This window comes from Amblyraja radiata, chromosome 1 (assembly GCF_010909765.2).
Source record: "Amblyraja radiata isolate CabotCenter1 chromosome 1, sAmbRad1.1.pri, whole genome shotgun sequence".
NCBI classification, from domain to species: domain Eukaryota; kingdom Metazoa; phylum Chordata; class Chondrichthyes; order Rajiformes; family Rajidae; genus Amblyraja; species Amblyraja radiata.
Window position 1 is genome coordinate 131,438,047 of NC_045956.1, and position 25,313 is coordinate 131,463,359.

Sequence of the window (25,313 nt, forward strand, 5' to 3'; positions counted from 1 at the left end):
GGGGGGCTTCTGGAAGGAGAATAATATTAAACATACTTGTACTTATCCATTTTTGAACTTACGGATTGAATTTAATTTGGTTTGCCTTCTTGGGAAATTGGACGTCTGGTATGATTCATGCCAGGTTCATTACATAGCTTAATGGTCTTAATAATTGCATTTATATAAGGTTATTTGGTCAAATCAGTTATATTTATTAAACATGCCCTACTTCGACAAAAGAGATAAAACTAGCTTCAAGTTTTCGATTGGAAGGAGACCTATCTCATCAAAATTACAGTCTTGTCTTTTCATACATAGAAGACTTCAGCATTTTTGGAGCAAGAAGAAAATAACAATGTATTTGTATATATTTTTCACTTGTTCAGATGATATTGGCAATGATTAAATTTGCAATAGATTTTGGCATACCATTTAATAGAATTCCTTCAATTCTGAAATAGTCCCTAAAAAAAGGTTTCAAATCTCAGACCTTCATTTATTGAAAATCTCAAGATGTGGTGGTTAAAAATAATCAGCGTATTTTATGCAAGGAAAACCATGAGTTTGAGCACATATGGATGGGTGGGTAGCAGTTTATATCGTTTGTAGGAAGCAACTGCAGATGCTGGTTTAAATCGAAGGTAGGCACAAAAAGCTGGAGTAACTCAGCAGATCAGACAGCATCTCTTGAGAATGGAGTAGGTGACATTTCGGGTCGAGACCCTGCTTCAGACTGCAGAAGGGTTTCGACCTGAAACATGACCTACTCCTTTTCTCCAGAGATGCTGACTGACCTGCTGAGTTACTCCATCTTTTTGTGTCTCTCTTCAGTTGATATAATGTGCCTGGAATCTGAAAAGCTAACACTAAAAATATTGTCACATAAACCAAGTCATTGCAATTGAATTTAACATTAGTATGGATAGAATTTTGGTTAAAGGACAAACAACAGATTGGAAATTAATGGATTTTGTTTTGATTTAATAATCAGCAGTGTGTCACAGGGATAATATTGAGCCTTCAGCTGTTCACAACCTGCATTAATGATTTGGTTGAGAAGACAAGGAGTGTGCCTATGTTTGCTTTGATCTAATGCTGAGTGAGAAAGAAGATAAGAAATAGAAGCAACAGAATTCCATTTGACCCTTCTAGCTTTGTCTGCTATTCATCCAGATCAGTGGTGATCTACCTAAATACCAATTACCTGCACTATCCTGATATGGCTGGATTCCCTTATTATCCAGAAATCTATTTACTCTGGGGCAGAGAATTGCAAAGATTCTCTGCACTCTGGATGAAGACATAGAGTGATTGAATCATACAGCATGGAAACGGGACCTTCAGCTCAACTTCCACAAGCAGACCACCATGCCCCATCTACACTAGTCCCACAAGCCCATGCTTGGCCAATAACCCTCTAAACCTATCATATCCATGCACCTGTCCAAATGTCTCTAAAACATAATGATAGTATCTGCCTCAACTACCTCCTCTGACAGCTCCTGACTATCTCTAATCAGCCTTTGTCCATCTAAATGCATGTATATCTTGTCGCTTAGTATACTCTCTAGAAACTTTCCGACCACAAATGTTGGGCTAACTGGCCTGGAGTTCCCAGGTTTTTCCCTGCAGCCCTTCTGAATTAGAGGCACAACATTTGCCACTCATCCTTCAGTCTTTTGGCACCTCACCCGTATTTAATGGCTCCTAAATGTCAGCCAGGGCACCTGTAATTTCCTCTCTAGCTTTCCACAGTGTTCTCGGATATATCTGATCAGGCCAGGATTTTCTTCATCTTAACCAAATATCCTACCCCTTAATCTGAGACTGTGATTCCTTTTGTCTTTCACCTCAGCTAGTGGAAACATCCTTCTTGCATTTCAGCCTATTCAGGTCTGTAATGAAATTTGTAAGTTTCAATGAGACCTCTTTTTGTTTTCCTAAACTCGAGAGGATGCCAGCTCTCTCCATTAAACGGAGGGTTTCAAGGGTTATTTTATTTATTTAATTTTTATTTTATTCTTTATTTCGAACAGAATAAAAGAATAAAAACCAAGTGTGAAACAGCATACAAAAAACAACACATGAATATTTATAAAGTATCATAAACAATATCTATAAATAAATGAAATCGTGTGTCTGAAAAGTAGCAGGAAGAAGCCAAAGCTTATTAATTCCCACCCCTTATTCAACTGCTTATCTTATACAAATTTAGCAGCTATATGTACACCATATGTACACCAGCAGCTATATGTACACCAAATTATTTACATTTATACACTAATCAAATATTTACAAAGCCATACAAAAAAGAGAGAAAAAAAGAAAAAAGAAAAGAGAAAACCCTCATATACTATACAGTATCTCTTAGTCATATATACAACCCATCACCCTATAATCACCCTTCCCAATACAATCAGTATAACAAATATTCCATTCACAATCACCTATCATCATCCCAGTATCCTTTAAAAAAAGTGTTTTTGTACATTTTTTAAACTGAATTATGTTTGTGCTAAGTTTTATCTCCTGTTGAATTGAATTGAATTGAATTGAATTCTTTATTTGTCATTCAGACCTTTCGGTCTGAACGAAATGCCGTTGCCTGCAGCCATACATGTAACAATAACAACACACAATAAACACAAATTAACATCCACCACAGTGAGTTCACCAAGCACCTCCTCACTGTGATGGAGGCAAAAGTCTTAGAGTTACTGTCTCTTCCCTCCTCTTCTCCCTCTGCGCCGAGGCGATACCCCACCGGGCGATGGTAAGTCAGTCCCGCGGTTCAAGCTCCGCGGCCCGGGGGTGGTCGAAGCTGCCGCCCTCCAGTCCAGCGGACGCAGCTGTTGCAACGGGTGCTCCGGAAAACAGGCACCATCCTGTAACCTGCGAGCTCCCGACATTGTCATCCACTGGCCCGCGACCGAGCCCCGGATCCAGGTCGCAGCCGCCGGAGCACCGTCTCCGCCCCGCACCGGGCCGCCCACACGGCAGCGTCTCAGCCCCGCACCGGGCTGCCCCCACGGGAGCGCCTTCCAGCCGGGAGCCGGTCCGCCCTCACCGGAGCGCCTTCCAGCCGGTAGCCAGGCCACCCACACGGCAGCGTCTCAGCCCCGCACCGGGCTGCCCCCACGGGAGCGCCTTCCAGCCGGTAGCCGTGCCGCCCGCACGGGAGTGTCTCAGCCCCGCGCCGTCCGCCCTCACCGGAGCGCCGAGTCGTGCTGCTACCCGGACGTCGCCACAGCTCGAAGACGGCCAGCCTCGCGTTGGTGAGTCCTGGCTGGCTCTACCTCCGGACCCTCGAGGTCGGTCGCAGGTTGGAGGCCGCCAGCTCCGCCATTAGGCCTCAGCGCAGACGGGGGAAGAGAAGGGGGATACGACAAAAAAGTCGCATTCCCCCGAAGGGAGAGACAGAAAGCCCTGTTTCACCCCCCCCCCCACACACATAACACCACCTAATAACCAAAATAATTACTAAACTAGACAAAAAAAACAACACAAAAAAGTAAAAACAGACAGACTGCAGGCGAGCCGCAGCCGTATTAAAGTGCCGCCACTAGGAACATTTCCAGACCATTCCACAAATTCACCCCACAGATTGCTATGCACATACTTTTAAAAGTTGTTCTGACATTGAGTTTTTAAAAATTATGTTCCCCTCTCAAATTATACCCATAATTTGGGGAAGGTTAGGAGAACGGGGCTGAGAGGGAAAAATAGATCAGTCATGCTTGACTGGCAGGGTAGATTCGATGGGCTGAATGACCTAATTCTGCTCCTATGTCTTATGGTCCCATAGTGTTTCCTAATACAGCAAGCTTGCCATTCTTGGAACAGGTCAAGTGAATATATGTTGCAGACACATGGGCTTGCAGAGGTTGGAATCTTGAGTAAAACACAAAGTGCTGGAGTAACTCAGCAGGTCAGACAGCATCTGGGAAGGCAATGACAAGCTATATTCTTTGACAAGCATATATTGTTTTAGGCAAGGAGGCAAAAGGTGAATAATAACATTCTCCAGGGATTGATGTTGCAACCATATTTTTTTTGTGATCTATGTTAATAACCGATGGCTTGGAGGTACAAGCTGCAAGATTCAAATTTGCAAATGACACATAAGTTGTCAGTCCTGTGAACCAAGTGAAGGACCATGATATTTGCAGTAAGATATACTGTAAGCAGACAAGCTGAGTGGTCAAATGAAATTTAACATGGATAAGTGTGAGGATACACATTGATTGGAAGAAGAGGAAAAGCAGAATAGATCAATGGACACATTTGAAAGAGGTGCAGAATCAGAGGAATTAGCGTGTACAAATATTGACACTGTCAGGGCAAGTAGAGAAAGAGGTTATTGGAGCATGTACAAATATGGACGTTATCAATAATGTCAGAGAGTGCAATAGGGAAGTATAGCAAACTTTAGTCTGAAGAAGGGTTTCGGCCCGAAACGTTGCCTATTTCCTTCGCTCCATAGATGCTGCTGCACCCGCTGAGTTTCTCCAGCATTTTTGTGTACCTTCCAAACTTTTATGAAACACTGATCTGGCCTCATCGGGAGTATTTTATTCAATTTTGTTTGCTACATTATGAGTAGGATTAGGGTATGTTCAGAGAATAATTCCAAGGATCTCTAGAACGTCGGTTGTTGTGGGAGTCCTAATAGTATATAACATTATAAGAGACACAGATAGGGTAGACAGTCAGAAACTATTTCTCAGGATAGATAAAACAAATGCTAGAAGGCATAGGTTTAAGTTGAGAGATGCAAAGTTGAAAGGAGATGTGCGGGGCAAGTTTTCTACACAGCGAGTCACTTGTGCCTGCCAGGGGCGCTGGTTCAGGCAGATATGATAATGGTGTTTAAGAGATTTTTTTGGATAGACATATGGATATGCAGAGAATGGAGGCATATGGATCATGTGCAGGCAGATAAGTGTTGGTCTTGGCATCATGTTTGGAACAGACATTGTGAGGCAAAGGGCATGTTCTTTTGTTGTACTCTTTGATATTTTATATTATCTGTTCTTTGAGGGGCTGCTGTTTCAAGGATAGCTCAGAGAGGCTGGAACTGTTGGCTTTAGCGAAACCTGTACAGTGACCAATTAACCTACCAACATTGCACTTCTTTGAGATTTTGAAGGATATCAGAGCACCCAAACAAAACTCAGTGGTCACGGGGAGAACATGGAAACTCCTCATGAACAGCACTAGAGGTCAGGATCGAACCTGGTTAGCTGAAGTTGTGAGGCAGCACTGCTGATCTAAAATTAGGTATGCGAATTAGTTACATATTTACATGGATAAAGTCATCATTCAGCGTTCACAAATATTTCTTAAATATTTTTCTGTCATAATTTAAGAAGTGTTTGCAGTTCTATTGCAGTATTGGCAATAGATTGACACCATTAAAAGTTCCAATAACATTTGAATCCAATGTAATGTGCTTAGTCAGCTCAGTGCTAGAGTAAACAAACTTGTCATTGGAAACATTTTTGTACATCTTGTTTTGGATCGGGACTCAAATTAGTGATTAGCATGGGTGTCAGAGGTTATGGGGTGAAGGCAGGAGAATGTGGTTAAGGGCCTGTCCCATTGTACAAGGTAATTCATGAGTTCTCCCGAGTTTCCCCTGATTCAAACTCGGAGAATTACAGTAATAGCCGTTCGTAGGTACTCGGGGCTCTCGTGCACATTTTTCACAGTGCTGAAAAAACTTCACGAGTTACCAGCGATTCCCGAGTACCTGCCGTTATCATTACGAGCCACTACGAGACATCCAGGAGCTCCGACGTAGCTGCTACGTACATTCTACGTGCTTACCACGAGTTTGATTTTTTTTAAACTCGGGAGAGCTCTTGAATTACCTCATAGTGGGATAGGCCCTTTAGGAGGGAGCGATAGGTCAGCCATTATTGAATGGAGAAGTAGACTATCACATGATTCCCTGTCTCCCTTTTGTAAATCTTGTTTTGTAAACAGATCCAGGGGCCACAGTTTAAGAATAAGGGTAAGCCATTATGGGGTAAGCCATTTGGGTAAGCCAAAGATGAGGAAACACTTTTTTCACACAGAGAGTTGTGAGTGCTTCAGAGGGCGGTGGAGGCCGGTCCTCTGGATACTTTCAAGAGAGAGCTAGATAGGGCTCTTAAAGATAGTGGAGTCAGGGGATATGGGGAGAAGGCAGGAATGGGGTACTGATTGTGGATGATCAGCCATGATCACATTGAATGGCGGTGCTGGCTCGAAGGGCCGAATGGCCTAATCCTGCACCTATTGTCTATTGTGTATTGTCTATTTAAGTTCATGCTCCTACAAAGTGCAGCAACAGTGAGTAAAGACAATTACAGAACAGTGACTGTATGGTACAGAAAACATTGCCTGAATGTGAAAAAGGGAGATTGCAAAGTAATAACTATCAGACAGCATATTTGGCAGACAGCATCTGTTCTCTTCTTGGAAACCGAGTACAAATTATATGACATTTGTGATAGGAGTCAGATTCATAGCCTCTCTAACGAACCTTGTCAGAAGCCTGTGGACTGGATGATTTCATTGTAGCTTCCTTTCTTCTGACACTTTCCTCTTTCCTCTTTCACCCTTAACCTGGCTGAGGTGCTGCTGATTGTGGTGAAACTACTTCATTAAAATATGGCCATAGGTTTCTAAAGAAATCATCATCTGTATTTTGATGTAGGAAATATATCTTTCCTACACACTGTTATGATTATGCAGACTATCCCGTAATGGTGCCCAAAGTAATGAGGCCTTTGAAGCTCTTTCGATGCCTTGTCATCTTATAAAATGCTGTTTATAAGAATAAATGTTTTGTGCCTTCACAGGAGACGTCGAATAGACCTCTCTGAGCAAAGAAACCACTGATTAGCACAATTGTGCTCCTGTTGATTCTTAGATGTTCTAGCCTTTATAGGACTTGGATCCTTAAATGGCAACAATAGGAAGCATATAGATCAAAGAATGCAACATACTTTGCAGCACAAATTTTAAGGATGTTTGTTCAATGAATGAATCAGAGGTAGGGAGTTCTTGAAGTTGTGGGGAGAACAATAATGGGCTTAATGCACAGTGAATGTAAATGGATGGTTGATGGTCACCGTGGGCCCATTGAGCCAAAGACCGGCTTCTGCGTGTGTTTTTGTCTGTTACTTTCTGACTCTATGACAACAGTCAGATTGGAGATTAGAGAGGGTGTTTTTCATGTGGAGAAAGGTGGGGGCTGAACGTTACATATAATATGTACAGTATTTCAGTGAAAGTCTCAAGCAAGTGTGCTTTTAAGTAAGTAAGTAAGTTTATTGGCCAAGTATTCACATACAAGGAATTTGCCTTGGTGCTCCGCCCACAAGTAACAACATGACATACAGTGACAGTTACAAATGACTCAGAAAACACTAAACATTAATAATAATAAAACATTAATGATAAAACACCATTGATCAAGCATGTGAACCAACAAAATACCAGATCAAAGGGAGGCTACAGATTTTTGGCTGTTGAGTAGAGCAACTACTCGTGGATAAAAACTGTTTTTATGTCTGGCTGTGGCAGCTTTGACAATCCGGAGTCGCCTTCCAGAGGGAAGTGATTCAAAGAGTTTGTGGCCAGGGTGAGAGGGGTCAGAGATGATCTTGCCCGCTCGCTTCCTGGCCCTTGCAGTGTACAGTTCATCAATGGAGGAATTTAGTATTGTACATTAACACTGAGGATTCTATATGACTTTTCAAATGAATACTTTCAATGTCTATAAGATTATTTGCAATGGGTTTTAATCATTATGAATGTTGAAGATGAAATAACAGAGCTGATTATACTACAAGATCGGTTTTCATCTGTCTATGGTTATACAATACAATACAAATTTATTGTCATTTGAGCCCCAGTGAGACTCAAACGAAATTTTGTTTCCACAGCCATACAAACAAAAACAATGTCCTACAGACATACACACAATTAAGTTCACACAAACATCCATCACAGTGAACCCATTGTGATGGAAGGCAAAGTCTTTTCTCTCCCCTGCTCTCAATTTCTCTCCCGATGTCCAAGCTCCAGGCGGGTGATGCTAAGTCCCACGGCCATTTTAGGCCACGCGGGGCGATTTACGGCCCCGCTCCCGGTCTGAAAGTACAAGGTCGGAGCCCCAGCGTGCGATGGTGAGTCCCACGGCCATGAAGCCGCGCCAGGTGATGTACGGTCCCGGTCTGGGTCGTTCCAACCCCGCGACACGGGCTGGAGAAGTTGCGTTGTGGGAGCTCCGGGAAGCGGTCTCTCTCTCCCCCCGGACCCGCGAGCTCCCGATGTCCCAGTCCACCGGACCTGCGGCTGCGTTGCTGGAGCCTCCGAGCCCCAGGAGTCGAGTCGCAGCAGCGAGTCACCACCGCTCCCCACGCACCGAGGCCGGCCAGCCCCACGATGGTGAGTAGTCCGCAGATCCGCAGCCTCCCGAGCCCCCGGGTCGTTCAGGTTGGAGGCCGCTCCACGGTGCTAGGCCCCAACGACAACGGAGAACCGACAGGGAAAAGGTCGGGTCTCCCGGACAGGGAAGAGATTTTAAACAGTTTCCCCCTCCCCCCGCCTCCCACATATACATCTATCATTTAAAAATAAATTGGATAGTTATATGGATGGGAAAGGAATGGAGGGTTATGGTCTGAGTGCAGGTATATGGGACTAGGGGAGATTATGTGTTCGGCACGGACTAGAGGGGTCGAGATGGCCTGTTTCCGTGCTGTAATTGTTATATGGTTATATGGTTATATACACATTTAAAACCAAGCTTAAAAAAACACAAACACTACATTTAACTAGACAAAAATAAAAAAAAGACAGACAGGCTGTAGGAGCCGCTGCAACGAGTCGCGCCGCCACCAGGAATGTTGACTGAAACATATCAAAACATTAATTTGAAACATTCCACCACTAGGGGCGCCACATGATGGCAGCCTCTGCCTACAGTCTGTCTGTTTTTCAATCTTTTTGTTATTTTTAGTCTGTTTAAAAAGTATGTTTTGGAGGTTTTTTTTGTATTTTTATGTGGGAGCGGTGGGTAGGGTATGGGGGAAACCGTTTCCCAATCACTTCCTGGTGAGGATGTGACTATTCTCCGAGTCGCATCTTTGCCCCCCCCCCCCTCCTCGCGGCCTACCATCTGGATTGGCGCGGCCTTTGCCTGCCGGAGACCGGAGACCGACCAGAGCTTCAGCAGCGGCGCAGCACTGATTTGCCATCGCGGAGCAGGCGATGCCTTACATGGATCACCGTTTGAAGCTCCGGCGTGTTGGGCCTGCTGCTTCAATATCGCGGAGCTGTGGTTTGCAGAGCTTCCAGCGCGAGCGGCGCTAACTTCAACATTGCAAAGTCCTGGGATCCCTTTGCCGAGGGCCGCCAGCGTGAATCTCCGCCCAGCTTGGCCTGTGGACTTCGGGAGCCGCGGACTCCGGTAGGAAGTGGCCGATTCAGAAGTCCAAGCCGCTGAGAATGTTCTTCCGTTCCGACGTCGGATTTCCATCTTCCTGGCGAGAGGACCTAAACATCGGGCTGCCCGTAGCGGTGATTGCGGGGGTGCTCGGGAGGCCCCGACCACGGGTGAACAACAAAGAACATCAAAGAGGAGGATGGCTGAACATTGCTGCCTTCCTTCACAGTGGGAAACTTTGATTCCGCTGTGTGGGGATGTTTATGTTAAAGTCTATCATGTGCTGTGATCTTTTTTATTCGTATGGCTATATGGTGACCACAAATGTCACTGTACCAATTGGTGCATGTGAAAATAAATGTCTCTTGAATCTCTTGAATCTCTTGGAATCTTTAACTGTTGATAATAGATTTGAAAAATGCTCAACAACAGCAATATTCCTATTTCAAACTTTAAATATATTTAGTTCCAATGATAGGTAGAAATTAAAACCATACATATGTAAAATGCGATATGTTAATTGAGTTTAAAAAATAATTCTGTGCACCTTAATTTAGCAATCTAAAGCTAATATTTCAAAGTACAATATTTAGTTGACAGTATGGGATAGTGTGTTTGAGGAGGCAGGGTGGGAGGAGGTATAGTCCAGATAACTGTGACAGGCTATACTAATTCTATTATTTCAGTGAAGTATGAAAATGGAGCCTGAGTACTTTGACAATCTATATCAATGATTTGGATGAGAATGTACATGACATGATTAGCAAGTTTGCAGATTACATTCAAGCGGGTGGTACTGTAGAGGTTGTCAAAAATTGCAGGAGGATCTTGATCGGTTGGGCAGGTGGGCTGAGGATTGGTTGATGGAATTTAATTCGGAGAAATGTGAGGTGTTGCATTTTGGGAAGTCTAACATGGCCAAGACCTACAATGGGAATTCTCTGGGATGTGTTGTAGAGCAGAGGGATCTTGGATTGCAGGTACATAGTTCATTGAAAGTGGCATCACAGGGTTGTCAAGAAGGCTTTTGACACAATAGCCTTCATCAGTCAGAATATTGAGTCTAGAATTTGGGAGGTCATGTTGCAGTTATATAAGATGTTGGTAAGGCCACATTTAGAGTATTTTGTTCAGTTTAGGGTACACTGTTATAGTAAAGATGTTGTCAAGTTGGTAAGGGTGCAGAGAAGATTTACAAGGATTTTGCCAGGTCTCAAGGGTCTGAGTACAGGGAGAGGTTGAGCAGGCTAGGACTATTCCTTGGAGCGCAGGAGGATGAGGTGTGAACTTATAGAGGTACACAAAATCATGAAAGGAATAGATCAGGTAGATGCACAGAGTCTCTTGCCCAGAGTGGGGAATCGACCACCAGAGGACATAGGTTTAAGGTGAACGAGGGAAAGATTAAATTGGAACCTAAGGGGTAAGTTTTTCACATGATGTGTGGTGGGTTTATGGTACTAGCTGCCGGAAGAAGTAGTTGAGGCAGGTACTATCACAACATTTAAGAAACATTTAGACAGATAAATGGATAGGACAGGTTTAGAGGGATATGGACCACATGCAGGCAGGTAGGATTAGTGTAGATGCGACATGTTTGTCGGTGTGGGCAGGTTTTGCTGAAGGGAATGTTTCCATGCTGTATGACTCTATTGTCTATTGTCTATATCAAAACCAATTATCGGAGCGGATTTTCTTTCACACTTTTCTTTGCTGGTGGATTTTAATAAGCGGTGCTTAAGTGATTACTGCATCCTCGCACAGATGAACTGCATCTGTCATCCGGCAATGACTATTTCTCACCTTACCAGCCTCCAACGCAGTACCGGCCCATATCAGGAGTTACTTAAACAATTTCCACGATTAATAACTCCGTCTTACCGGCACAATGATATCAAACACTCATCATATTCAGACCCGCAAGTTTCGGCAAGAGCGCGTACGTTACCCATAGATCGCCTCAAAGTCGCAAACGCCGAATTTGACCATATGTTGGAGCTCGGGATCATCCGCAGGTCTAAGGCATCATCTCTTCACATGGTCCCGAAGAAGTCTCCCAGAGATTGGCAACCCTGTGGCAACTACCGTTCACTAAACAATGCCACTATTCCAGATCGATAAGGCATCCCACATTTGCAGGATTTCTCTGCAAGCCTACAGGGTAAGCGGGTGTTCGCAAGCATCGATCTCTTTGCGAGCGTATAATCAAATTCCAGTCGAGCCTGCCGATATTCCCAAGACAGCCGTGGTCACTCTGTTCGTGACGTTCAAATTTCTACGGATGCCATTTGGTTTAAGGAACGCAGCACAATCGTTCCAGCGTATCATGGACTACGTACTCTCCGGCCACGATTTTGTCTACGCATACATCGACGACGTGTTGATAGCGAACTCCAGCGAAGATGAACACAAGAAACACTTTGGATTACTGTTCTGGTGCCTCAATGAATATGGTATTGTCACTTTCCTCAGGCATTGCGTGACGGAGAACGGCATCCTGCCTGGCGAATCAAAGGTGCATGAAATCCAAAACTACCTCACCCAAAAATTTGCGAAATCACAAGACCCCAACACTTCCTGTCAAAGACCTCCCACACTGCAGTACCACACAAGATCAGGCCATAAAATCAACCTGCCAGACTGGTACGGGGCAGGACAAAGCCAGGCAATTGCCACCTTGTATGACTCGGTGGCTGAGGGGGGAGCTGTGGCGCCTTCATGCCCACGTTAGTTTTGCATACAGCCTGTCACCGTTGGCCACTCGCCAGCAGCCTCACGAGAAGGTCCAGCTACAAGAGCTCAATAACAACTCCAAGGTCAGATGCACTCATTGGCCTTATCTGCACATGGGTTATCATTGGTGAGAATGTAGGTAAAAGAAACTTCTGGAATAAACGTGACACAAGGTGTCTTGCTCAGCCAAGTGTTGTTTGTTGTTTGCTTTCTGTTGTGGGATTCAGTAGATCCTACTGATCTATCTCCCTCCTATACTCTGACTCATTGTTATCTGTAATTCGTCCAACAATGGTGGTGTCATCAAAAAACTTGAAGATGGAGTTTGAACCATGTAGGAGAATCTCGAATGAGGGGACAGTTTTAAGATAAGAGTCAGTCAATTGTAACCATAGTGTGTAGAAATTTTTTCTTGCAGAGGGTAGCAAAACTTTGTAATTCTCTACCCCAGGAACTTGTGGAGGTCAGTTTTTTAAATGTATTTCGAAGGTATATATTTTTTTAAATATTAAATGAGAGTTAAAGGGATCTGGCCCATAGGGAGAAGTTGAGGTTTGGGATACATGAGCCAAGATCATATTGAATTGCTTTCCTGTCTTGTTACTGGTTCCCATTTGATTACAGTGGACGTCGTTGGGGGTGGGGGTGGGGGTGGGGGGGAAGGGAAGGAACACGTTCCAAATGGATTTTCTATTTGCCCAGCTTTGTATTGTCAGCTTGTCTATAATGTCCTCTAAAATGATCAAACACAGATATTTAGGTCAATTGTGTCCAATCAAAGCCTTCAAAAGAGAGAAGAGAAAATTACCATGTGAATGGTGCATGTCCAGAATTTGACCGTGAAGATTGCTGATTATCTGAATCACTCGGTAATAACATGGAAAAGTGTTAAATCTAAACTTATGCTTTTTTAAATTTATTTCTGCTAGTGCTAAACCTTTGAATGAAACATGAGCCAGTGACTGATTTAGTGCCTCTTCCAAAGCCAATCTATTACCTTCTGCTGGGGGGCGGTTACAAGTGGCCTTGCTGTCTTTCCCTCTTGCCAGTGGGATGTGTCCTGCCAGCAATAAACATTATTGGCTATTGTGCATTTCACATCTTCTTAAGAATAAAGAGGGACACAAAGAACTGCAGATGCTGGGATCTTGAACAGATAGCAAGGGTCAGACAGCATCAGTGGAAGAAATGGACAGGCGACGTTTCCAGTCTGGACCTGTCTTTCTGATTGTTGTATGGAGAGTAGACTAGGGGACTGTTTTGCCAAATACTTAGCCAAGACCTGCCTTATCTATTGGTACTCCCACTCCCACTCCCATTCCCCTTCCCATATTTAACTTTATACTTAAGAGGAACAGTGCGGAAACAGGCCCTTTGGCCCATTTAATCCGTGCCGACCAGCGATCACCCTGTACACTAGCATTAACCTAGGGAGAATTCACAGTTTTAGCGAAGTCAATTAACTCAAGCATCCGGAGAAAACCCACACAGTCACATGGAGAACATACAAACTCCGTACAGGCAGCACCCATAGACATGATCAAACCCGGGTCTCTGCCACTGTAAGGCAGCAACTCTACTGCTGCGCCACTGTGCCACCCTTGTCCCTTTGTCCTTAGTCTCTTCCATTGTCAGAGTGAGGCCACACGCAAACTGGAGGAACAGATTCCTCATATTCCATTTGGATACCTTACAATCTAATGGTATGATTATTGAGTTCTCCAATATTAAGTCACACTCCCTTCTCCCTTTCTTATTTCCCCGCTCCCCAACTCCATTATGCACCCATTTATCTTACTCTTCAACCCCAGTCATCCTGCTTCTTTCCCTTCCTTATTCACTCATCTGAGTCCCATCCCTGAGACCCCCATTCACTTTTTATCCCTCCTCTTTCCTCCTTCCACCCATATCCCTCTCTCTGGCTTTACATTGACATTAAATGTATCTTTATCTGACATCCTTTTGTCTCCTTCTACCCTCTAGTCATTGGCATTTCCTCCACCCATCTGGGAATCAAACCCAACCTCTCTCACATTATCTACCTGTCACTTGCCAAGCTTTGACCCATCCCCACTTCTCTTTTCTAATTTCCCCACCTACTACAATCAGAAAGAAGTAGAGTCCCACCCTAATACACCGCCTGTCCATTCCCTCCACAGATGATGTCTGACCTGCTGAGTTTATGTTGCAATTTGTGCTTTTTTTTCCTGAAGAATAAATCTAGCTTTATCCAATTTTGTTCATGGCAGTCATTTTCAGAAAATATTGCAGAATAAGAACTTGTTTTGCATTTGCTGCTGTTTGTAATTGATTGAATTTACAGCACGACTGGAGATTGGTAATGGAGTGCGCTGAGTCCTTACCACAATCTCTAACGTGTTCTGAATTTTGTTTGGGTACGGGTGAAACAAGATTTTTGCATCAGGAAATCCCAAACTAAATCCCTTTTGATTGAAACTGTTAGTTAAAAGTTATAACTTGGATGAATCATTTCAGTTAATACCATAATTTGTAATAAATTAAGCTGCATACAAAGTTATGATTAAGGAGCAAGTGAAGGCCACTTAGCTCTTTAAGACTGCCCTAATTTAGCTTAGAGGTACAGCATGGAAATATTCCTTTCGGCCCATCGAGTCCATTCCAACCATATGCGAGTATTATCCTACATACTAGGGACAATTTGCAGAAGCCAATTAACCTACAAACCTGCATGTCTTTGGAATGTGGGAGGAAACCCACACAGTCACTGGGAGAATGTGTAAACTCCGTACAGACTGCATCCATAGTCAGGATTGAACCCCGGTCTCTGGCACTGTAAGGCAGCAACTCTACCACTGCGCCACTTGTATTTAACAGAAGCAAAGCTGATCTGTATGTAATCTATTTCAATCAGGACCTCACTCACTCTTCTGATTTCCAACAGATGTAAGCTGAGCCTCACTTCTCTCTCTTAATTAGACAATTTATGCATCCCAGGAATTAGTCTAATTTATGAGAATGAACCCAGGAATGATTGGGTTAATATATGATGAGCATTTGACGGCACTGGGCCTGTACTCGTTAGAGTCTAGAAGGATATGGGGGTACCTCATTGAATCTTACTGAATAGTGAACCCCTGATAAGGTGTCAGGGTTTATGGGGAGAAGGCAGGAGAATGGGGTTAGGACGGAGAGATAGATCAGCCATGATTGAATGGTATTGATGGGCCGAATGGCCTAATCCAATCACTTATAAAATACATAGATACATAGACAATAGGTGCAGGAGTAGGCCATTCAGCCCTTCGAGCCAGCACCGCCATTCAATGTGATCATGGCTGATCATCTAAAATCAGCAGCCCATTCCTGACCTCTCCCCATATCCCTTGATTCCGCTCGCCCTAAGACCTCTATCTAACTGCCTTTTGAATGCATCCAGTGAATTGGCCTCCACTGCTTTCTGAGGCAGAGAATTCCACAAATTCACAACTCTCGGTGTGAAAATTTTTTTCCTCATCTCAGTCCTGAATGGCCTACACATTATTCTTAAACTGTGGCCCCTGGTTCTGGACTCCCCCAACATCAGGAACATGTTTCCAGCATCTTGCCTGTCCAAGCACTTAATAATTTTATATGCTTGGATAGAGTGGATGTCGAGGATGTTTCCACCAGTGGGAGAGTCTAGGACCAGAGGCCAGAGGCCATAGGCACAGAATAAAAGGTATGTTATGAGAGGAGATGGATTTGTTTTTGTAGTCCGAGGGTGGTGAATCTATGGAATTGATTGCCACAGATAGCTGTGGAGGCCAAGTCAATTGATATTTTTAAGGTGGAGATTGATAGATTCTTGATTAGTACGGGTTTCAGGGATTATGGGGAGGTCAGGAGAATGGGGTTGAGTGGGAAAGATAGATTAGCCATGAATGGTGGAGTAGACTTGATTCCAGCATTTGAAATCCATTGTACCCTTGATGGAACAATGTGATAATGACCAGGTTATTTGTTTTGCAAATGTCCATTGGGGAATATTGTTGATATTGTCCAAATTGTGATAAAGTCTCTTATTTGTCTTTAACATAATCCTTTTGGGTGTTTTATCTCCACACTGCGCATAATCTTTGGGAATTTGTGTCACAAAGATCTGGGAATTTCATGTCAAATCTACAATTAGTACTGTGTGAGCTAAATTGATCATGAGGGAGAAAGCCAGATTTGGTAGGGTCATGCATTAGAATGTAGTACCCATTATTTTGGGGTCAATTCGCAGACATTTGGTCAAGCACTTCTGCCCATAATCCACAACAGCATAGGTAGCACATTTGTATGGCGGCACAGTGGTGCAGTAGTAGAGCCTCGCAGCGCCAGAGACCTGGGTTTGATCCTGTCCTTGGTGCTGTCCATGTGGAGTTTGCTCCTTCTCCCTGTGATCGTGTGAGTTTCCTCCGGGTGCTCTGGTTTCCTCCCACATAGAAACATAGAAACATAAAAATATAGGTGCAGGAGTAGGCCATTCGGCCCTTCGAGCCTACACCGCCATTCAATATGATCATGGCTGATCATCCAACTCAGTATCCTGTACCTGCCTTCTCTCCATACCCCCTGATCCCTTTAGCCACAAGGGCCACATCTAACTCCCTCTTAAATATAGCCAATCAATTGGCCTCAACTACTTTCTGTGGCAGAGAATTCCACAGATTCACCACTCTGTATGAAAAAAAAAATCTCATCTCGGTCCAAGGGGGTTTGAGGGGTTTAGAAGGGTTTTGAGGGGTTCAGAGAGGTTTAGAGGGGTTTCGAGGGGATCAAAGGGGTCCAGAGGAGTTTTGAAGTTAGAGGGGTATAGAGGTGTTCAGAGCAGTTTACGAGGGCTTATAGGGGTTTAGTGGGGTTCAGAGAGGTTTGGAGGGGTGTAAAGGTGCTCAGAGTGGTTTAGAGGGGTTTAGAAGGGCTCAGAGGCGTTCAAATGGGTTTAGAGGAGTTTAGAGGGGTTTAGAGGGGTTTGGACGGTTTCAGAGGGGTTCAGAGGGATTTAGAAGGGTTCAGAGGGGTTTAGAAGGGGATAGAGGGGTATCGAGATGTTCAGAGGTGTTTAGAGGTGTTCAGAGGTATTTAGAGGGGTTTAGAAACATAGAAAAAAAGAAACAAAGATGTGCAGGTTTGTAGGGTATTCGACCTCTATAAATTGTCGCTGGTGTAGGGAGTGGATGTTAAAGTGGAATGATATCAAACTAGTGTGAATAGGTGATCGATGGTCCTCCTTCAGACAAATACTCTACCCTTGATACAACACGTTTGTAATTTCCAATGTGCTGCTTTATTTCCTGTGGGTGGCTGAACTAGCAATTATTTATAGTTCAGCGTTAAATGGATAGCTTGTTGGGGCATATCTGACATTACACAAGAGTCAACCTTGTTGTTATGGATCTGGAGTACAGTTCAGCCAGTCCTTATCAATCAAATCTGTGTTTGTGACAATCCGAATCATACCATTACCAGCACTAGCTGCAATATTTATTCAAAAAATTATTAAATTACTTGAATTTAAATTCCCCAGCTGCTATGGTGAGATTCAATCTCATAACATTCGCCATTAAACCTGAAAATGCTGGAACCATTTAACATGCCAGGCAGCATTTCTTTGGAGAGAAACATAACTAACAGTTCAGGTCAGGAATGTCAAGAGTGTTTATTTGTCTTATGTACTGGATACAAACTGGGATAATGAAATTGTTACTTGCTACAGCTTTACAAGAACATTAGATGCCACACAACAGCAATAAATATACAATGTTATCAGTTATTCTTAATACGGTAGACCATAACAGTCCAACAACAAAAATATATAGATCAACTATAGTAGTGCAAAGTAGTATTGACTGAAAAAGGGTCTCGACCCAAAACGTCTCAGTAGATGCTGACCCGCTGAGTTACTCCAGCATTTTGTGTCCATCCATAGTAGTACAACATCTGTAGTAGTTCAGTGCTGAGGTAGGGTTGTGGTTAGGGTTGTGAAGGTTAATTTAAGATGACATTCTTGAACCTGGAGATAACTCTTCTCAGGCTCCAGTACCACTTTTTTGATGGTAGCATCGAGAAGAGGGTATGGCAGGGATGGTGAGTGTCTTTGATATTAGCTGCCTTCTTCAGACAGCACATCCTATAAATCTTTTCAATGTTGGGGAGGTCAGTACGCATGATGGACTGGGCAATGTCTACTACTTTCTGTAGCCTCCTTTAGCATGTGAATCACTGAACTAGGTCGTGATACAACTAGTCAGTATGCTTTCCACCATACCCTTGCAAAGGTGCAATAGGTTATTTCACAACATACCAAAACTTTTGAAGAAGTAGACACATTGATGAGCTTATTTTGTGATTGCATCAATGTCTTGGGTTCAGAACAGATCATTAGAGATGTGTATGCCCAGGAACCTGAAGCTGTTGACTCTTTCTACCGCCATTCAACCATTGAAGATGCTGGCCCTCAGCTTTCCATTCATGAAACCTGGAACATTTTGAGTTAAATCAAACCTGTTTTAAGTTGTGGAAAATGAAGTGACATGGAATGAAAGAAGGAAATGTCTTTGATTGGGTGAAGAGAGAGCAAATGACAGAAGGTGGGACTGTACATTGTAGCAGTTTAGTCTGGAGAAAATGCAAGTAGAGGGAAATAAATATATAGGACACGGAACAGTACAGCACAGGAAAAGGCCACTCAACCTTCAATGTCCGTGTCAAAGATGATGTCAGGTTAAACTGAAGATGATGTCAGAGAGAAAAGAGAATCAATGCTGGAAATGAAGCAAATACTGCACCTGCTGGAAATATGAAATGATAGAAATGCTGCCAATACTTAGCAGGTCAGGCAACATCTATAGAGAGAGGAAATTGAATTAATGTTGCTGATAACCTTTCATTAGAAAAGACCAGCTCCAAATATTTGAGTTATTTCTAGAAGTCCGAGTAATCTTGTACATTATTTTTTGATTTCACTCCCTTTGCCTTTGGCCTCTTGCACTGTTCCAATAAATCAGAACAAGAACTTAAGGAAGAACATCTGAGTTTTGCACTAGGCACTTTACAACCTTCAGGACAATATATTGAAGTCAATATTTTCAGTTAATTGGTCTTTGGAATTTTTATCAGAGTTGGCCAATTTAAATTAAATGTTATCTCCCTGTCATACACACTCTGCTTCTCCTCTCCGCAGAGACACCACAGAAAACTGCTGAATGTTTCTAATGTTTTCTGTTTTATTTCATTTCTGCAGCATCTGGAGTTTTTTTTTTTTGTTTTCTCATGCTCAGTTATATGTTTTAACCAAACTGTGTTATCATGCACTAAGAGGATTTTGCACCACTATTGCATTTGCACGTATACCGAGTATTGAGTGTTTCGATGAAGAGTGCGCAGGCAGCCGAGAGGAGGAGCACAATAGCTTTAAAAATAAGCTGTGATTGTCCAAGCATGACTGCTCCTTACGATGCATAATGGTTGAGAGATACCAGCGGAGCGGCCTATTGGGACCGGCTGTGTTTGGAGAGCCTGTGTGTTGCATCTGTGTGCCTAGAATGTGCTGCCGGGGATGGTGGTGGTAGCAAGTGCGAGAATGGCATTTAAGGGACTTTTGCATAGGCCCTTGGTTATGTAGGGAATGGAGGGATATGAATTATTTGCAGGCAAATAACAGTTGGCATCATGTTCGGCATGGAGAGTGTGGGCTGAAGGACCTGTTCCTGTGCTGTACTGTTCTATATTCTATGCTGAACAAGCCTGAAAGATTGCCTGTCCATTCCCTCAACATATGCTGTCTGACCCGCTGATTTCCACTAGCACTTTGACTTTTGCTCAAGATTCCATCGTCTGCAGTTTCTTGTGTCTCCATTTGAATCATAATTAGACGCGGGCGAGGTGCCGGATGAGTGGATGGCTAATGTTGTGCCTCTATTTAAGAAGGTTTGCAAACAAAACCTAGGAACTAGACACCTGTAAGCCTATCATCTATGGTAATAAAGTTACTGGAAGGGAATCTGAGGGATATGCATTCATTTGGAAAGACAGGTTTTGCTTAAGGAGAGTTAGCATGGTTAGGTACTTACAAGGTTGTACTGTATCTTATGAATTTGATTAATTATTATGAAAAAATAACAAGATGTTTGACGAGGACATGGCTGTAGTTGTCTATGCAAACTTCAGTGAGGCATTTGATATGGTTCTGCATGGTCAGCTGCTCTGGAAGGGTAGATCACCTGGGATCTAGGAAAAGCTAGCTGACTGGATAGTAAATTGACCTCATGCCAGGAAGCAGAGGGTGCTGGTGGAAACACGAAAGGACACAAATAGACAATAGACAATAGGTGCAGGAGTAGGCCATTCGGCCCTTCGAGCCAGCACCGCCATTCAATGTGATTATGGCTGATCATCGCCAATCAGTACCCCGTTCCTGCCTTCTCCCCATATCCCCTGACTCCGCTATTTTTAAGAGCCCTATCTAGATCGCTCTTGAAAGTATCCAGAGAACCTGCCTCCACCGCCCAGAGAACCTGCCTCCACAGATTCACCACTCTCTGTGAGAAAAAGTGTTTCCTCGTCTCCGTTCTAAATGGTTTACTCCTTATTCTTAAACTGTGGTCCCTGGTTCTGGACTCCCCCAACATCAGGAACATGTCTCCTGCCTCTAGCGTGTCCAAACTCTTAACAATCTTATATGTTTCAATGAGATTCCCTCTCATTCTTCTAAACTCCCGAGTGTACAAGCCCAGCTGCTCCATTCTCTTAACGTATGACAGTCCCGCCATCCCGGGAATTAACCTTGTAAACCTACGGGGGGGGTGAGTGAGAGGGGGGATGAGTGGCAGGCAGGTTAATGAGCGTTTACCTAAAACTGGAGAATTCAATGTTCATACGATGGGGTTGTTATCCACCAAAGCAGAATGTAAGGTGCTGTTCCTCCAGTTTGCCTGTGGCCTTACTCTGTCAAATGAGGGGGCCCAGGAGAGAAAGGTCAGTGTGGGTATGGGAAGAGGAGTTAAAATGATGAGCAACCGGGAGATCCAGTAGACCTTGGTCAAGGTCTTTGTTGTTTAACAAGGATGATGCCAGGCCTCAAGGGGAGGTTAAGCTGGCTAGGACTTTATTCCTAGGCTGAAGAGTGATCTTATCGGTGTCTAAAATCACGAGGTGAATAGATAGGGTGATTGCACAGAGTCTTTTTTTCTCAGCATAGATGAACCAAGAACTAAAGGGCATAGGTTTAAGGTGAGAGACATTAGATTTAATGGGAACCTGAGGGATAACTTTTTCCACACTGAGTACGGTGGGTATATGGAACAAGCTGCCAGAGGGAGAAGTTAGGCAGGTATAAAAACAAAATGTAAAATACATTTAGATAGGTACATGCATAAGAAAGGATTAGAGGTATATGGACCAAAGTTGGCCAAATAGGACTATCTCAGATGGGACATCTTGATTGGCATTGATGAGTTGGAGAGAGGGCCTGATTCCGCACTGTATGACTCTAGGTTTGTAACATGGTGTAACTAACTGAAATAATCTTTTTCATTACCTCGTATCTAGTTAGTCCTTGGTGTCACATAGCAAAAGCAGATAAAGAAATCATCACGCTCATGATGAGGCCCTGACTCTGAAGAAGAGTCCAGACCTAAAATGGTACCTATCCATCTTCTCCAGGGATGCTGAATGATCCACTGTTACTGCAGCACTTTGTGTCCTCACATTCATGATGTTTATAGGGGATTTTCATATATCTTAATGAAGTATCTCCTGAAATACTTCTGTTGAAATCAGAATACTCGTTAATTGTTGTTTCCATGAAGAATATTGACACCAGGATAAAAACCTTCTGTTCATTCTGAGAGAGTCTTTGGAAAGTCTCAATGTTTGATTAGATAGCCCGATATGTTCATTGGTATTTTTAAATATAACAGAATGAATATACTTATTCTTAAACTGTGGTCCCTGGTTCTGGACTCCCCCAACAATACACGGTGATTTGATTGTAGGAAAATAATTGTTTCTTGGAAAAAAACAGTTTACTGACCATCTGAAAATGTATATCACATAGCCACAAGCTTTAGTCTCCTGCCCACAGTAAAACCAGCCATATTACCCAGCTGACCAAATGACCAGCTTCAGGTTCTCCCACCTGCAGTGTAAGATAATATGAAATGCAGATCAGAACTCCATTGTTGATCCCCATTTAACCACTTGGCAGAAGGAAAACAAAGCACCTTAAATTTGTGCACTTAATTATTATGTATGCCTCCTGTTTGTAAAGAGCAGATGTGAGCAGTCATGTTTTGACACGCATGAGGGAAAATAATAATTATACCAGGCATTGGAGGAATCTTTTGCAATTCATTAGAAAGTACATATGATTTACCTTTTCATCAGAATAACCACAGCTCCAAGAGTACGGTACTCCCTCAGAAAAGCTATGGAGCGTCAGCCAGATAGAAATTTATGTAGTGGATGTATTCCAGAATACATATTTGAATTGCAGTATTTCAAGCTTGAATTATTTCTGATGATGCTACTCTGGGGTAGGTAATTTCACCACTGCCATCAGCATGTCCTCGTAAATCTGAAGCTTGATATAAATGCATAGGCATCTTTCGGTGGTGATTCAAGCATTCTGATCTTTCTGCTGCGTGCCTTGAATCTAACCTAATTAGAAATAAATAATAGATACAATTATGGTTACTTCTACTTACTGTGTTCCATTACTCCCTCTTTTCTAGGTTTTACTGGGATTTGGTAATGCTGCTGCTTATGGTTGGAAATCTCATCATTATTCCAGTGGGGATCACCTTCTTCACGGAGTCGACATCCACCGTTTGGATTATTTTTAATGTTGCATCTGACACGTTCTTCCTTTTGGACTTGATAGTCAATTTTAGAACTGGAATTGTTGTGGAAGACAATGCTGAAATCATATTGGACCCAAAGGTGATCAAGTGGAAGTACTTGAAGAGCTGGTTTATCCTAGATTTTGTCTCTTCTATACCAGTGGATTATATATTTCTGATTATAGAAAAAGGATTTGATTCTGATGTTTACAAGACAGCTAGAGCACTGAGAATTGTGAGGTTTACCAAAATTCTCAGTCTCTTACGCTTATTACGGCTTTCAAGACTTATTCGATATATACACCAGTGGGAGGAGGTAAAGTACTTCTTTATTAAATCTTGTATCAAAGCACAATTTGTAGATATATTGTGAAGATTATGTTTCTGGCTGCAAATATTGTTGACTCAAAGGGGTTTTGATTTGACATTAAGTCAAGGTATAGACAAAACGTTGCATGTTGTACTCGTGGGACTCTGGTGAAGAATCCTCCTTATGAGGGTGGTCACAAATAGTTTTGATTGCTGTGGTGTATCTCATCCAAGTCGGAGCTTAAAATATTCACAGGAGCTGATGGAAATGGACAAACATTTACAGCTTTGTTTGAAAGGACTCCTTCTAATATTATCTTAGAACCAGTTATCCCAATGCCTGAATGAAATTTTGACACTGGGGGGTGTTGAACTCCCAGTGCGTGTAAGCTTATAACACAATTCCTGCAGCAAGTCAGAGTATAATGGGGAGTTGGAAGCATGGGATCTTACATTGAGATGTGGAATATTATTTGATTGAACAAACTCCCCACGGACAACAAATACAGTGGTGAATAGCACTGTTTGCTTGGCACCACTTTAAGAAAGTATTGTATTTAATACTTAGCAACACCATTTGTCATTTTTAATACGATTGGGTTACATTGTATTTACATAACATTTTTTTAAATCTTGATTTTATTCCTGAAGGTCCCTTATGTAACAGCTTCTAAAGATTTCTCAATTTATGCTATTTCAGTCCAGTTCTCAGGTGGATGTGTTTCATTTTGTGCCTCAATTCAATGATAATAGAAATTAATTTAAGAAGTCTTATGCAGAGAGATGATAAGGGATATACATCAAACTAGTTCAAGAGGGACGTTTCTTCAAGGAGCAGATTAAAATGTATGGCTAATAGCTGAAATTATCTGATCTTTCTAATTTTGCATGGTGCTTATTATTTTTGAAAGTGCTTTGGTTGTTGCTTAATTGGTATGAACGTTACCAATTTCTAATGCACTAAATATGGTTTAACTAAAACATTCATACACATTGTTCATTATCTAATAACATAAAGACTTACTGCTCTTCACATTCTCATCAGTTGATGTTCATTAATTTTACTCCAGCATACTTCAGGCGACACAACACCTGGCCGTGGAGTCATAGAGTCAAAACAGTGTGGGGAAAGGCCCAAACTGACCAACATGTCCCATCTACACTATTCACTAGACCTCCTAACAATGTTTGTCCTTGGCTACCACTGTATAATTTAGTAGTCAGGGAAAGCCTAAGACAGATTATGTGAGATGTAAATGGAACAACTTATCAGAGGAATGTGTTCAAGAAGGAACTGCAGATGCTGGAAGATCGAAGGTACACAAAAATGCTGGAGAAACTCAGCGGGTGCAGCAGCATCTATGGAGCGAAGGAAATAGGCGACGTTTCGGGCCGAAACCCTTCTTCAGGCATTCAAACTTATCAGAGGAAATAGTTGGGGCAGATGCAGTAACAGCATTTAAAAGACATTTAGATAAGTACTTGCATGCAAAAATATTTAGAGGGATTATGGGCCAAATCCAGGTAAATAGAACAATTTAAATTGGAATCTCAGTCGGCATGGACAAGTTAGACCGATGTGCCTATTTCTGTGTTGTATGTCTGTATGACAGTATATTACTGCAAATAGCAGAAAGTACGTTTCCGAGAAAATTATGTTAACAATTAAATGTCAATTATGTCAATTGCTATGCCAAATCTTGACAAATTTGTCATTTCAATTAATGTATGAAGGCTGATTGATACTTGAATCAATGAAACTGCATGTGTCAATGGTCATGTGAATAGTCCTGTACTATCATTGCACTGTTGGTCACTACGCAGAATATGAAATCACTTTTTCAAACACTTGGGACTATTAGTGACCTGAAACACAGAGAAGAACTGGATAAAAATTCATTTGATTAAATCTTTGCTTCCTCCATGCATCCTTGACATTTTTTTGAGTTTTACCCATTGGGTGCATCTTAACAGTAAGTAAGTCCAGGTCCATTATTACC

The 25,313-nt window shown here is 42.6% G+C and overlaps 1 protein-coding gene across 1 annotated transcript in view; it reads left to right on the plus strand.

The window, feature by feature from the left end:
- hcn1 (hyperpolarization activated cyclic nucleotide gated potassium channel 1) overlaps nt 1-25,313 on the plus strand; it is a 295,539-nt gene that overhangs the window by 24,361 nt on the left and 245,865 nt on the right. The window contains exon 2 of the mRNA XM_033030982.1: nt 22,897-23,320. Coding sequence (XP_032886873.1) covers nt 22,897-23,320 — 424 coding nt within the window. The remainder of the gene's footprint in view (nt 1-22,896; nt 23,321-25,313) is intronic.